At 39.0% G+C, this 16,722-nt stretch overlaps 1 protein-coding gene across 2 annotated transcripts in view; it reads right to left on the bottom strand.

Annotated features, from left to right (window-relative positions):
- LOC126236441 (sorting nexin-14-like) overlaps positions 1-16,307 on the bottom strand; it is a 233,372-nt gene extending 217,065 nt beyond the window's left edge. For both annotated transcript variants that reach the window (XM_049945754.1, XM_049945755.1), the window contains exons 1-2: positions 16,088-16,307; positions 7,420-7,488 (exon numbers count right to left, since the gene is read on the bottom strand). In XM_049945754.1, the coding sequence (XP_049801711.1) occupies positions 7,420-7,488; positions 16,088-16,200 (182 nt within the window). In that variant the 5' untranslated portion in view covers positions 16,201-16,307. The remainder of the gene's footprint in view (positions 1-7,419; positions 7,489-16,087) is intronic.
- Positions 16,308-16,722: the final 415 nt, after the last annotated feature.

Genomic DNA, 16,722 nt, shown 5'->3' with positions numbered 1-16,722 from the left:
ACGCAGACTGTTGTTGTGGTTAATACTGATTACCTATATGATGCTGAGATGTCTGCTGGACTTGTGCAATAGCATCTGCATTTCCTTGTAAACACAGGTGGGGTCAGAGCAACTGATTTCTGAAAATTCTGGCCAGGCTTCTATCTGGATGCCTGTAGCTGTGAAACTTCAAAAGACTGAGCTACATTCAATACATCTGTAAGTGTAGAATTTTTACACCATAGAGCTCATTCTCAAACTTCCCTACCAGGAAAGAAACATATTATTGCATCATGACCCATCCCATATGGATACTTGTCACAAAATTACAATTATGGCTAAGTCCATGTAGTTCTGCTGCCTGTGCCCTGTTTGCCTGTTTCGGCTGTTTTTGGCTGTGGTAAAACTCCACATGAGCTGCATTAATATAAGTATGTTTACAGTGATAGGTACAAAGTACCTCACAGATCTAAACGAAAGAAAAGCTTGAAGGTTCTTGTAGGGAGGCGAGCTGACACAACTGATACCCATGAGGTGAAATACATGACAAAACAAAGGGACCTGCACAAGTTTACGTCTCTTACCTGAAATAGCTGGAAATGTTGTGGCAGGTGTTCTTCGTAAGTGTGCCAGTCTTCTGCTGCACGGTCAAATGCAGGAAACAGTGGCAGATATGTTGTTAGTGGGACCGAAGATTGTGACAATGCACTCACTGAACTGGAAATGGCAACAGTCAGCACCTGCTGTTGCTCGAGAAGAGATTTAAGCACTGCCTCCATGGAAATTGAACTCAAAGGACAGAAGTGGAACACATGGTCTTGAATACCATACTCATCACCAAAAAGATTTCTAACTCAAGAACACTGTAATTTATTGCTTGAACAGTTCACACACATGGGAGACAAGGTACAATAAGATAAGCAACACACAAGGGGCCGGTGGAGCCCTGCACTCCACACCATATAGACAAAAGTTCTAAAGGGTGGTGCTGCCAGCAGGCTGCACATGCAACTTCTGTCATATTAGCACACCAGGTGCCCCCTAGCAGCCGAATCATGCACGAACTATGAAGTGGTGCACACACAAAACTGGTAGTTGAAAGTGATTGACAGTACTTCATTTTTACAAATCCGTCTTAATCACACAGATTTCTTACACTTTATTACTGGTTTTGGCTACTGCCATCTTCAGATCTGTTACAAAAATAAGTATTGTGTAAGCAACAGGTTCAATTAGTTAGCACTAAATCTAACAAGTCCTAGTGGTACACAACATATAAAAGGATAAAATGTTTATAGCCACATATAGCAGCCATACATACGATTAAAATATTCTGAGGTAAATCATCATCACGTTAAACAAGTGAGTACATGGTATATGCTGAAAATACTCAGTTTGCACCTGATATTTATATATGCCAGCAGAGGGCGCTTTAGCTAGAGTGCATACTAAACCAGTGTCACCAATGTGATGATTAAATTGTGGTATGCACAAAATATAATAAAGCTACGAATTTGCGAATGAGATTAAAGATGTACCAATCCAAGCTGGAGCTACATGGGCTTCCTTTGACATTGTTAACCTATATACCAACGTCCCGATAAACGATATGTTGGAAATTATAAGGAAGAACTTGCTAACGTATAAGAAGATTACTCAGGGTGAAATAGTAGAACTTTTGGAAGTTTTAGAACTTGTGTTGTCATTTAATTATTTTAAATTTAACAACAAGATGTTTTATCAGAAGGACGGACTCGCAATGGGCAACAGTTTGTCTGGTACTTAAGCTCAGATATTTGTGAATGAACTAGAAAATAAGTTTTTTGAACTAAATCCTGACATATGCGAGAAAATTGTCTATTACAGATTATATGTAGATGATAGCATACTACTGTACAACGGTGACGAAAGTGAAATATGCGAGAATGCGGAAAGAATGGGTGGGATGCACGAAAAAATTAAATACACAGTTGAATTTGAGAAGAAGTATGTATAAGTTTTTTGGATCTCAGGTTAACTAAAAGAGATGAAAGACATAAGATTAGCATATTTAGGGAGGTAAAAGCCACTGACACAATTATAAATGCGAAATCCTGTCACTCTGTGACGCATAAATGGGCATATTTCAGGGTTATGATCAACTGCCGCTTACCCTTAATGACGAGGTAGAAGAATTAAGCGCAATTAGACAAGTAGCTAAGGCAAATGGATATAAAGATTGTGATGCAATGAAACTTTATTACAAACTAAACTCAAAAATATGTGACAGGAAGGTGTAAATAGAACCAGAGGGCAAGAAGTTTGTTGCTATGAAGTACAATGGTGCATTTTCCGACAGAATTGCGCAGACCTTCAGAAAAACAAAAATGAAAATTGGGTGTCAAAGGGAAGGTACAATTGGTTGTAAGCTATGGCATATAGTTGACAAGAACAGCAATAAATATATGGGGTTTTGTGTTTATAAGATCAGCCGCCAAGACCGTGACAGTATTTATATTTGTCAGACAGGAAGAAATATCCAGACTCGTTTTAGAGAAAATACGTATAATCAGAACAAGAGTGCTTTCGGTACACATTTAGACAGAGAAAGACATTCAGTAGGAAGCACAGACAATAATATGAAAGTGTTGCATAGGGCACCAAAGGGACAGTTACTGAACTTACTCGAAGAAATGGAGATTTATGTGCACAGGAAATGACAATCGGAATTACTGCTGAATGAACAGAATGATGTATGAATGCAGCGTCTCGCGGCAATAACATTGAATAAAATGTTCTCAGGTTTCCAACCGCGTCAATTGGTTAAAGCTACACAAACTTTCGGCCAAGCACTCCTTGGCCATTGTCAAGTGTTATGACTGCCAGTGGGCTGTTGGTGCGCCCTTACATACGCTAGCTGCCGGCTGTGACGTCACTGGTGCCCGTGACATTGCCATATATGGGCATGTTTTGAGTCGGCGTTCGATGTGCCCTCTTCAACTGCGCGATCGCTGGGTCCCACGCAGCGCTGAGCTGTAAGCCACCGTCTCTATTCAGGGTGTTTGTGGTAATTTTTATTTTAATAGCTTCCTGTATTAAACTGCCCCAGAAGCCGTTAGTGCGAGCCACGACAGAGGTATCGTCAAATTTTATGTGGTGACCATTTTCTAACGCATGCTCAGCTAACGCAGATTTCTCTGGATAGCGTAGGTGATAATACCTCTCATGTTCTTTCCTGTGTTGTTCCACAGTGCGCACTGTTTGTCCAATGTACTTCTGGCCACACTCTAGCGGATTGATGTGCGCCAGCTGCCGTCGACAAGGAGACTGGGCCTTCCTCTGAAAGCTCCACCACAGGAAAAGAAAGATACCATGACATGTCACCACTGTGACAAGACACTGGATAGAATATCAACTATCGAGTTTTGACTTTAATGTAGAGTTACTATTTTATTAATTGTACTACAATTACATTTATGGTAACTGATATGTTAGGCTGTAAGATTTTTAGATATTTTATTTTATTGTTACACTTTTTATGTACTAGCTTTTATGTAAGTTGTATGTTTTACCTAGTCAGGCTAGTGGGTTCATTATATTAGTATTTGTATTTTTTATGGTATTTTAAGTATGATTCCAATTTCACATCAGTACGCTTTTTATCGTCAGACACTCATTTTGTTATGGGAAGTAATTTTAAAAAATAATTTTTAACTAATGGCTAAGTAATTTTAAAAAATAATTTTTAACTAATGGCTGTGCATACCACAATTTAATCATCACATTGGTGACACTGGTTTAGTATGCACTCTAGCTAAAGTGCCCTCTGCTGGCACATGTAAATACCAGGTGCAAACTGAGTATTATCAGCTTGTACCATGTACTCACATGTTTAACTTGACGATGATTTACATCAAAATATTTTAATCATATGTATGGCTGCTATACGTGCCTATAAATATTTTATACTTTTATATTTTGTGTATCACTAGGACTTGTTAGATTTGGCGTTAGCTAACTGAACCTGTTGCTTGCACAATACTTATTTTTGTAACAGATCTGAAGATGGCAGTAGCCAAAACCAGTAACAAAGTGCAAGAAATCTGTGTGATCAAGAAGGACTTGTAAAATTAAAATGCCAAAAAATGATTGAGAAAGCATTTATAGACTTTATGTCTTCAATGAATATATGAGTGACAGTAGGTTGAGTCCCTCAACCTATTTAGGATCAATATCCAACACCCGTTCTATATTTCTTACATAAAAAGATTAATTATTACAATGATGTATTTGACTACCAAGTAACTGAAACAGAATACAGACTGGACAGAAACAAATAATTCTACAGCATGTACTTGGTCTCAATGCATGTCATTTTGTAAAGTAGGTAAAATTACTAGTGAATGATGGAGTCAAGGTGACTTAGGTTTTCAATATCATAGTAAAGCATTCTATGCTCACTTTATCTCAACACTTGTATTATAGTACCTATTAAAGCTATAATTACAAAACAGTAATAACATACATACATATTAACATGCTGCAAACAAATCTAACTTTTAGTGAATATAATTTCAAGATGCGCAAGTTCTTTGGCGTGATTTGAGGTTCGTCCATTTCAAGGACAATGCAACTGCAGATAAAAGTGATTGTATATTCATGATGCGAAAACTCTTTGATATGATCCAGAGTAAATTTTGCTCACAATATGGACTGCGAGAGATGCTAGCAGTAGACGAGTCGATGGTGCCCTTTTGAGAACGACTTTTATTTCGTCACTACATCCACAGCAAGATCTGAAGATATGGAATCAAGGTATTCAAACTTTGTAACCAAGCCGGTTATACACATAGAATGATTGTTTACACAGGACAGTTGTACAATGTCAGCAAAAATCTTGCAGAAACAGTAGTTTTAGACTTAATGGAAAAACATGTACATAAGGGACGCACAGTTGTTACTGACAACTATTACACAAGTGTGTCATTAGCTAGACATTTTCTGGATGGAAATACCAACATTGTAGGTACCCTAAAAAAAACAGAAAGCATTTGGTCCCCACCATTACAGGACAAATAAGAAAAGGCAAACTCATTGGAAGAGAATCTAATGGAATAGTAGGAAAATTGCACAAGAAAAGAGATGTGATGTTTCTTACTACTAACCATGGCATCGAAATACACATCACTGGGAAGAAAAGCAAGAAAATCGGCGAGGAAATATTTAAGCCTGCTGCCATTTTGGATTATAATGCAACGTAGCAAGGAATCGATGTGTCACACCAGATGTCAAGTTATTTTTCACTACTGAGGAAAACAATAAGATGGTTCCATACTGTGGCGTTTGAAATTATGTTCAACATAGCAGCAGTAAGCACTCACTTTTTGTACAAAATATTTACCAAGACGAATATTCCTATAAAGAATTTTAGAGAGGAAATAATCATGAGCCTTTTGGAGAACATTGTTGATACACCAACTTCCAATCAATCTTCTAAAAGTTTCACGAGCCACAACCTAGTAGAGAGCATGCAAAGAGACAAGTGAAATACAAAAATCTGGAAGAGGTACAGAAGTCGCTACTTAAAGATTTCAAGAGATAAAGGAAGAAATGAAGGGCAGAAGCTTGTAGCAAAAACAAACACAATCTGTAACGAATGTCATGAATTTGTTTGCATTTCCTGTTTTTCAAAAACACACAAATTGTAAGAAAAACAATTTTTGTTCCTATGTTTGTATACTGTTTATTACATACACCTAATAAATAACAGTCAATTGGGTACATTTTCATATAAATTGTTCCCTTTTTCTTTATCACGTCCTGTATGAAAGTGAGATAGCCAGCGTTCTCACGGCTCACAATGACAACCTCTTTGAAACTGGTTTCACTTCTGGACCATGAGGATGCTGGCTACCTAACAATTTAAGCCCTCTTTTGCAGCTTTTCCAGCTTCCATATATTCGAGGTGCACTTCACAATATTAGAACATATGTTAATATTCACACAAACCTAAGACAACATATTAGTGACTGTGAAACCATACTGTATGTACTGACAGAGTTGTGAGATGAATATTCATGACATGCTGTCATTAAAAGACAACAAAAAGATGGAAGGATACTTTTCAAACATGTGTTTAAGTGTCAGTGTGTAAAATTGACTATGATTAAAAAAATAAAATAAAAACTACTTTGAGATTGTTACCTTAACTATTCTCTTGGAGTATTAAGGTTATTATTTATTAGGTGTTGTGTAATTTATGTAATGTTTTGCTGCGGCTCACGCCACCTGCATTTCAATAAATTTCCCTTACATACTTAAATATAAACAAGCAAGTTTTCAATTGAACATCCATTCTCTCTTGTTTGGCAATGTTCACCATGTTACATTACACATGAAGTCTGGAGTGGCAAGGTCATTATTTTACTGTGGATGAAACTGCTTTTGTTGGGTATTGTCCAACTATGCCAGAGGATCTTCAGTCATAAGCAGAGAGAAAACATTTGTCAAATAATAGCTTTGAGTCTTAGCTGTTCTACAATAATGTAAATCTTTGTTTCAGTCAGATAGGCCAGTAACTGATAGTAACAGTATTCAAGTTTGCTTTGTATGAATACAACTAAATAACTGATGTGCTTTCATGGCATACAGTTGAGCTATGAAGCAGTTGTTCAGTAACAGAATATTCTGGAGACATTAATGGATGGAAAATGTACTGGAATTGGAAGGAAGTTGGTTAATATGCAGCGGTACTAAATCAATGGTGTACACTCTACTGGGAGTAATTGTAAGAGGTCTGCTCTAATCAAGAAACTTTGGGTTGAGTCCAATGAGTCCAGGTAATTATGACAATTTATTCTGGGAACTATCAGACCTTTTCCTTTTCTGAAAACAACTTCATTCCATCAAGCAGCTTGGGAAATTATAGTTGCCTGAGGCAGAACACTGCCTTCCTTAGTAAGTCTAAAGCAGCTGCTGTGTAGCTGGTGCCCCAAGGGTTGCTTACAACGGTTCTTACTGCCTCAAGAACAACTCACTTCATCTATGCATGGCACATTGAGGTTTAGTGTATTTTTTTAAAATAATTCTACCCTCATTTAAGCTAAGACTATTATTTGCTGTGGCGTATGACATTCCACTGTTGTGCTGAATAATGGCTGCTGAAGCTTGTCAGCAAATTAGGGATAAAGAGAATTGGCAGTGTTGGCCATCCACATCCCTCAGTTCATGGAACTCAGCTTTGGCAAGTCTGAGTCCAACTGATGTTGGTTCCAGCTTCCCATGCTGCTCACCATTTAGCACTACACAGTAAGAATGGCTGACATAATGCTACAGAAACAGTGAGCAACAATGACGTAGGAGCACTTGGAAGGCTCAACACTAAAACATATATTGGAGATAATGCAATTTAACAATGTGAACTACAAATCTATTAAAGTAAAGAAAAGTCTTTACTCTTACCTGAAAACTGAGCTAAAAGCAATGAAACCTCCTATATATGCTCCAAGAACTAGTAGACCAGAAAGGAAACTGAAATAAACAGAAAACAATGACAAGCATTCATAACACAAACAGATAAATGAAGTTAAATATTCAAGTACTTAAAATGTCTACCAAGGAAATGTACTGTAGAATGGTAATGTAAAGCCCTTGGTGAAATATGAATAATTTAAGCAGTAAATATAACATATTACCAAACATTTTCATGCAAACATGTGGCGCAAACACACACACACACACACACACACACACACACACACACACACACACACACACACACACAAAGTAAGACTACACTGTTCTACTTGACTGCACCATACCAGTTTGACTGAGGTGAGAATTAGTGTCAGGTGGAATGGGCAACAGGGGAAAGGGTGTGAGGAAGGGTTAGAGACAGGTGGCTCATGGCTGGGAGGGAGACAACAGGTCCACAGCATAGGAACAGAGTACCCGTGAGCTTGTTCAGACCGCAGAAAGATGGGACTGGGTGCTACATTTATGTATTTATCACCATAGCTCTGAAGGAGCATTTGCCTGAAAGAGAGCAATATCTTATTTATGAGTCTACCGACAACTTGGCACTTCAACTATTCAATGAGTTGTAATTAAATTACTTGTGCACAAATATATAAAACAGTACAGCAAACTATATAAGTAGACAAGTGCAAATACAGAATTTTACTTTTTCTTCAATTTTGCCTTAATATTAATAACAAAGTTTAAAGGTATATTTTTACATCAAAAAGTATATTCACAAGTCTAGCTCTAGATTCAAGCAATAAATTGAAGTAACAGCCATAGCTTGTCATCGACACAACATTAAGATCAAGTCTTAAAGTACAATGAATCGGCCACAAGAAGCACATGAAAAAGATAATGAAGAAAAGAAGAAAACTGGTACTAAATCCTGATGAATGTAAGACAGAAGCAGCAGGAAAACATGTGATAGACAGGAGAAGAAAGAAGAAATAGTAGTAGGATAAACAAAAGTGGCAGAAGAAAGAGGAAAAGGAAACAGGGAGTTAAGTGCAGAAAGAAGAGGATGCGAAAAAGAATAAATCATCAGATCCATGCAACAATCTTTTTTTTCTCATGGACTGCGCTTGGACTATCTGCTCGTATATCTGGTACGGGAACTTGTGTTACAGACTGGTCTTATTTTGAACGTTCCTACACCAGATTTCTCTTTAGCCTGCGATGACTCTGCTGCTTTAGACCTATCATTGTTTGTGTCTGTACCCATTCCTTGGAGCTTCTAGGGTGCTACTGTAATAAATATATGTAGTTCAGTTGTGAAACCCCAAGTTCTGAGCTATGCTACAGACCCTGTTTCTGTCTGGACACACTTAGATTTGAACATGTGCTAAAGAATTAAACTTTCTTGAAACATTCTTACACCAGAGTGTGAGTTGGCTAAGCTCCATCATGTAAGTGTGTATATAAAGTGCATTCCATGGAGCTGCTGAAGAGCAAAATAAAGCTGTATAGTACTAATACACCAATAACAACAATGTAATAAATGAAAAATATAGCACTTCCTTATTTATTCAGTAGTGATTTCGAAGTCCAGGATAGAATTGGAATTTTTTAAGCTGTCATTGGAACAGATACCACCATAAGAAAAAACTGCATGAACATCAGGAATGATTAACATCAGGAAGAGATGATGGTGGAACAGGAACAGCCAGTTACATGGCAAATGCAGAATATAAAATTCTTTGAAAACAAGCAACAGCTGTTAAAGCAGATCCTACAGCACTAAGTCCAGGGATTGGACAAAGATATGGAAACACTGGAAGAAATGCATGCTTGAACATAAATGCAGATGATAGCCAAGCCCACACGTTGTGCTTCTGTATTTGACCACAGATGGCATCTGTGCAATGTCCTCAATACACTGCAAGTGTCAACTGTGGTCAGAACAGTGTTCTGTGTAGCTGTGAGTGCACTATGTTGGAGCTAAGGTAACTGAAATCATCTGCTAAGTCCAACACAAATGAAAGTGTCTGCTGAGTGATAGTGACAGACAGCCATTGAAGAGGATTGTAAGGAAAAATAAGGGGATGACAGCTTCAAAAGTCACTGCAGAACTGAATGTCACACTCATGAACTCTGTCAACACCAAAACAAAAAGAAGGAAGCTCTACAAGCAGGGAATCACAGGGAGAGCTGGAATTCCAGAATGACACATAAGTGATGCAAATGCCCATAACAGGAAAACGTGATGCCAAAGTCATAAAACCTGGACCTCAGGTCAATAGGAGAAAGTTATTTGGTCAGTTGAGTCTTGTTTCATATGGTTCCAGGTTCTGGCCGACTTTAAGTCCCAAGAGTGAAACTAGGCAGAGGCTCGGCGATACATTTGGGCAGCCATATCGAGGTACTCCGAGGCCCCCATGGTTACTCTGCAAGGCTGCGTTACTGCCAAAGATTATGTGACCATTCTGGCTGATCAGTTCCATTCCATTGTGCAATGTTTGCCCCAAGGGTGATGCTATGTCCCAAGATGACAGAGCCACTGTCCGCACAGCTCTCATAGTCCAGGACTGGTTTTGTGAGCACAATGATGAATTGTTACATCTCTCCTGGTCACCACAGCCATGAGATCTTAATATTATTGAGACTTTGTGGTCCACTTTAGCTAGAAGGTGCAGAATTGCATCTAACTCCATTGGCGTTACCTGAACTTCCCACCATAAAGAACCTGTATTTATTCATTCCCAGATGAGTGAAAGCCATTTCAAAACCAACAGTTTCCTTGACTGTATTTGGCACGGTAATGTGTTGCATACTTGGCGTTTACATATCTTTATCCAACCCTGTATATTCAATGAATTACATCAAATAGTTGCTACAATTTCTAATATTTAGTGAGGAAAGTAGTGACTTAACACTCTTATTAGCATTACCTGAATTTTCAGTCGGAGGTTGTTCGGGGAAATTTCCTGAGATTTCTGAAAACGGAACCCTGCTTTCTGATGGCCCATTACAGAGTAATTGCATTCAGTACTGCTCAGTTCTGTCTTGGGTTTGTTTATAAGACAGCGTTACTTGTATATTACTAGTGACATACAGTCATTTCGATAGGTTTACTGATGAACTGGTTGATAAGCACCACATGTAAGAGGTTGCTGAATGCAATGGAAGTCCAACATCATGATGCTATGCTGAGCTGTTGTCACAGTGATGACAAACACATCACATTACTTTTGCATCTGTACATAGCCTGCAGGTTGCTGCACTACTTAGTGTTTTGATCTGTTTATTTTGTTGACTGCATGTTATAAGCTTTTCAGCTGTTGTGAAGGTGGGTAATTGGCATAAAAAATTAAATAAATCACAATTACATTATTACTTGCCCTGAGCTACTGGAGACCACAGGTCCGTTATACCAAAATACCCAGAAAATATCTATGAACAACATCTGAGATTTTAAGGAATTCAGGTTCACCTTGTATATTTGAAGATTTGGAATGTGCTTGCCAGTTGTCTTCCAATACGACAATCAACAAGCTGATTCAGAAACTAAATCCTCTTTTAGAAGACCATTTTACCATGTTATCTAGTAATCTCAGCACAGATATGCGTACAGAAATGGCCACGTTGAAATTCATGCAGTGCCAGAAAAAGGATATAAATCACCCTCATTTTACTATGATACGAAAGACCTTTGATGGTGTTGCCACTGCTTATCTCTAATCTAAAAGTACAGTTATCAGACTTTAAAGTTGTCTAGTCTGTCACTGGAGGAAGACCTCACTATTCCAACAATTCACAAAGTCTCTGCAGCAACTCAAAGAACATTGACTGTGACACAGTAAGTGGCTGAAGTGTGAGAAAGCAAAAATCTATAACTAAGCTATCATTACTGTCTTCTTTATCCTCTAAAGCTTCATTCTCTTAACATGATACTCCATCATAAGAAAGTTATAGGAAAATTGCAAGTTAGTGCCATATGTAAATTACTTGGTGGTTACCCACTCAGCTAAATCTCGCATAGATTATTTTAAGATTCACATCTGTCTCTGTCTATTATCAATGAAGATGTGTATCAGTCTACTGCATCTCCAATGCAGCAATTAATGAAGTTTAGACAACTTACATAAAGCTATTACCCCCTTACAAAGCAAACTGTTATTTCAGCCAGTTATATAGAAGTTAAATGAGAATTAACATCATATGCTAGTTGAAATAATTTTTAAGGTTTCCAATATACTGAGTCATGGGGTAGCGATGTGCACATATAAAGATGGCGGCAGTATTGTGTAAACAAGGTATAAAAGGGCAGTTCATTGGCAGAGCTGTCAACTGTACTCAGATGATTCATGTGAAACTGTTTTCTACGTAATTATAGCCATGTGACAGGAATTAACAGACTCTGAACGCAGACTGGTAGTTGGAGCCAGATGCATGGGACATTCCATTCCAGAAATAGTTAGAGAATTCAATATCCCAAGCTCAAGTGTCAACAGTGTGCTGATAATACCAAATTTCAGGCATTACCTATCACCACGGACAGTGCAGTGGCCAACAGCCTTTAGTTAATGACCAAGAGCAGCGACAGTTGTGTACACTTGTCAGTGCTAACAAACAAAAAACATTGGGCAAAACAACTGCAAAAATAGATGTGGGTTATATGACAAACATACCGGTTAGGACAGTGCAGCGAAATTTGGCATTAACGGACTACGGCAGCAGACAACAGACTCGAGTGCCTCTGCTACCAGCACGACATCACTTACAGTGCCTCTCCTGGGTTTCTGACCATATCAGTTGGACTCTAGATGACTGGAAAACTGTGGCCTGTTGGGATGAGTCCCAATTTCAGTTGGTAAGAGCTGACTGTAGGGTTCAACTGTGGTGCAGACTTCACGATGCCATGGACCCAAAATGTCAACAAGGCACTTTGCAAGCTGGTGGTGGCTCCAAAATGGTGTGGGTTGGATTTACAAGGAATTGATTGGGCCCTCTGGTCCAGCTGAACTGATCACTGACTGGAAATGATTACGTTCATCTACTTGGGAGACCATTCACAGTCATCCATGGACTTCATGTTCACAAACAACAATGTCATGTCACCGAGCCACACTTGTTCATGACTGGTGTGAAGAACATTCTTGGCAATTCGAGTGAATGATTTGGCCACTCCAATCGCCTGACATGAATCCCACCGAACATTTACGGGACATAAACCATGCAGCAGCAACACTTTTGCAATTGTGGATGGCTGTAGAGGCAACATGGCTCAATGTTTCTGCAGGGGACTTCCAAAGACTTGTTGAGTCCAAGCCATGAGTTGCTGCACTAGGCGAAAGGATGTCTGACACAGTATTAGGAGATATCCCATTACTTCTGCACATCAGTAACATGTGTTACTTATACATCAAATTCGTGAAGTTTTTAGCATAGTTTCAGAGATCATCCCTCTTGAAGGTTTGAATTCTATGGCAAGATCACAAATGCCCCCCCCCCCCCTTATAAAAAAAAAGTCTTAGGTTGTGCAACTACTTAAAATGTCATGTCATAATGAAACCATCCACATTATCATGTTCTGTTATGGCTGAACTAGATTTATTTGTTCAGCAGACAATATAAATAAGGAATTAGATTGACTGCACCAATAAGTGGTTATACGTGTTTCATCAAGCCAGTGAGTCACATGATTGGTCACCAAGCATAACCTCAAAGGGTCATTATCACCCTTTGGCACTCTCAGATTTTTGGTCATTTCCCAATCTGAAGCTGTAACCTCCCAAATTCCGTGATCAGAGGAATTAATAGCCGGATTACCAGGAGGGATATATATTTCAAACATAGGTAGATGTCTACCTGCAATTCCACCCAGATTAACAGACAAAGAAGATAATGGTTATTAATATGCCTTTTGGGCTCTTCGAATACAACTGCTTACCACGTGGAACCAGAAGTGATTCTATGACATTTTAGCACAATTTTGAGCAATCAGTTTATCACTTTTTCAGAGCACAAAATATACTGATGACATCATCATAACAGGTGCAATCTAAACATTCATATGATAAACCTGCAAACATTACTTCACACTTTATAAACCAATAGTCTCAAATGCCACTACATGAGAGTCACTTACTTTCTACCTGCACTAAAATTCTTACACACTGCAAATCAGCAACAACTAGACAAGGATGGTCCCAGAGCAACTCAATGGCACATCCAAACAATCAACAAACTGCCTGCTTCTAACAGTCTCAAATAATTACAGTCCTTTATTAGCAATGTGAGTTATTGCACTGTTGCGGTATCAGCATGAGCGGGCCACAGCAGGCAGTCTACTGGGTGACCAGTTATGAAGTTCCAGTTGTCTGCACCATTAATACTGTTACCTCAGCATTCTGCACTCCACAAGCTGTCCTATAATGGGCCAGGTTGCCTCATGACAGTGCCTGGACAGCACTTTTCAAACCTACATGTCAACAAGCAAGGCTTTTTGCCACAATGACAATGCCTGCACGAGTATACCTAGGCCTCCATACAGTCGAAGTTATCTTGGACTGCAGACTTGTTTCTCATCACGCAATGTTGGACCTTTCCTGTTCTGACATCACACTAGGCTTCTGACATGTTTCCTACATGACTATGGCCACATGACAGGAATTAACAGACTCTGTTGGTGCCATGCTGCACTTCCACTCTGATCCTGACTTCAACTCCAATCTCAGCACAAGATAGGTGCCTCCTCTGCCACCACCAGCTACTAGATGCAGTCAGAGGCCTGCTACTTGCCAGAGCTAGCTCGATGCTATGAGATTTAAAATTGGGTCCAATCTATTTGAGCCATTAAGTGCATGCCAGTGCTTCATACTATGCTGAATCCAACTTGCTGCTTCCTTTACTGCCTACAGCACCTGCCACCTCTCTGTGTTCACACCACCTACTCCACAAGGCTGTCCCATCAGGCTGCTGCCAGCACTGCGAACATCACAGCCCGCCTCCTCAGTGGTTTCTGTATATGGACACTATCTGACTTTGCCATCATCACAGACCCAACATTACCCATTGCTTGAGGTCACACAAGCTCAACATCCTGCTATCCTTGGTTAACTACATAACAGTCAGCATCCTGGGCTGCTACAACACAGAGTTAATAACCAATATTGTTAAGCACTGTAATCCATTATATCAACTAAAGATGGAAGGTGTGACATTTGTAGAGCCTATGAACTGTCAGGAGACGTTTATTAGACTGAAAACTAGTCTGAAATCAGCTCTTTATAAAGCAATGTCTAACCCAAAAAAAATGTTTGATCATGTTGACAGATTATGTCCCAGAAGGGCTCTGAAGTATGTTTTTTGGACAAAAATGAGAAAAGCGCACGGCAATCAACAGCATACATGTCAAAGACAACAATAGCCCCCTGAATGAAGAAAAAGATCGCTATCTCTAACATGCAAAAGTTCACTGTCTTCCAAACCTACCTTCACCCACTCTGTAAAAAGGATGTGTGTGATGTCATTTGAATGGAAACGAGAAAGGAATACAACAATGACAATACTTTGTTTGCATCAATAGTTCTTTTATTTCTTATTTATTTTTAAATGTAGACTGTGGTAATGAACTTCTGAGATTACTTACTGCCAGACCACCGATCCCTGCAGCTGGCACAATTCAAGAGTTTGTTTTTCTGCACTGAGACACAGGTTCGAGCACAGACATTTTGGGTCATTTCATATTTGAGAATAAGAGAAGATCATGACTAGCTGGGCCATGGACATACACTGTAGCAGTGGTTTGACGTGGCTTGGAGCTCAGATTGTGGGCAGAAAAGAATCCGTATGGTGCTGGGTGAGATGGATACAATCACCACCTTCAAGGATGTCAGATGTTCTCTTTCACAGCCCAAGGCCATTGTACACTGCTCCCACTCCACATCAGGGCCACAGGGATTCTGTTATGTACACCATCCCACCTCCATCCATGTCAAAGCATTGTTACAAGCTGTGTCCATGACCTAACTGCCCTAAACAGTTCTTATTTCATAAACTTTAAATATAGGATTTTGACTATGGGTAACACCCACAATCTGAATGCGCTCCAATGAAGATCGCGTTTTGTCTTAGATTCCTGTGTAACAAAGGCCCAGTTGATACAAACGATCTATCATATGTCACAATGCCAGTCTCGCGGAACTATGCTTTTCACTGAGAATAATGTAAAACGAATTGTTATTATATCCAAGAAATATAATGTAATATCTCAGAGTTTTGTAACGAAATGGAGGAATTATGGAAAATCAATGTTTAACGCCCAGTCGACGAGAATGTCATTATAGACGGGACATCACCTCGAACTGGGATGTTAGCTGTGTCCTTTTCCTAGGTACCATACCAACATTCACTTTAATGGATTTACGAAAATCATGGAAAACGTAGATCAGCGTGGCTAGAACGGGATTTGTACTTCAACCCTGCTGAATGTGAGTATGAGTGTATTAAGCAGTGCGCCTCCTAACTCTGTATAGTTATAGGGGGCTTGTGGTTAAACGCTAATGGTAGCACCACAGATGTCCATCGGTGTTAACTGAAGCTACGCAAAACTTATATAAATAAGTTTACGTCATGCAATTTTGTGACAAAAAGTCTAACAGCTTACCTTAAAGATAGGATAACAATTAAGGCAAGAGTAAAGATGGATAAAACTGAGGTGCGAGCAAATCTGTCGTTCCACAGGAGAAAAATAATAGTTTTCACATGTGACTCATCCATTTTCTTAGAACAACAATACAATGTAATGAAAAAGAAATGACATCACGGCGCATTACAACAATGCAAACTTCGTATATTTGACACAACTGCCCCCATGTTTACACACAAATCAGAGTTCTTATACTATTGAGTATTGACCGTCAAAGACATCAAGGTAAAAATTAGTATAGTAGTCAGGACGCACGGCCGCCTATAATAGAGGCGGCCGTGTATGACGTAAAAAACTTGAAGCAGACGTCCGCCATCTTCATTGCCCCAGAGTTAACCAACAGATGATTTGATTGTTACGAGCCGTGCAAAATGTTTAATCCACGATACTGGCTTGTGATGTTTATAAAGGTACTACTCACTCTGATCGTAATCTAAAGTATAAAGGAATTACATTTGCTGGAATGCGTGTTTCGTCATATGTATAAAATACAGATTACTCAGAAGAAAGCGAATGAATATTGAATGAATAAAATGAGAAATGCCTGTGTTAATATGTTTCATTGGCTGACATATCAGGAAGCAGAAGTTTAT

The sequence above is a fragment of the Schistocerca nitens genome, chromosome 2 (genome assembly GCF_023898315.1).
Source record: "Schistocerca nitens isolate TAMUIC-IGC-003100 chromosome 2, iqSchNite1.1, whole genome shotgun sequence".
NCBI classification, from domain to species: domain Eukaryota; kingdom Metazoa; phylum Arthropoda; class Insecta; order Orthoptera; family Acrididae; genus Schistocerca; species Schistocerca nitens.
This window is presented reverse-complemented; position numbering and strand designations above follow the sequence as displayed.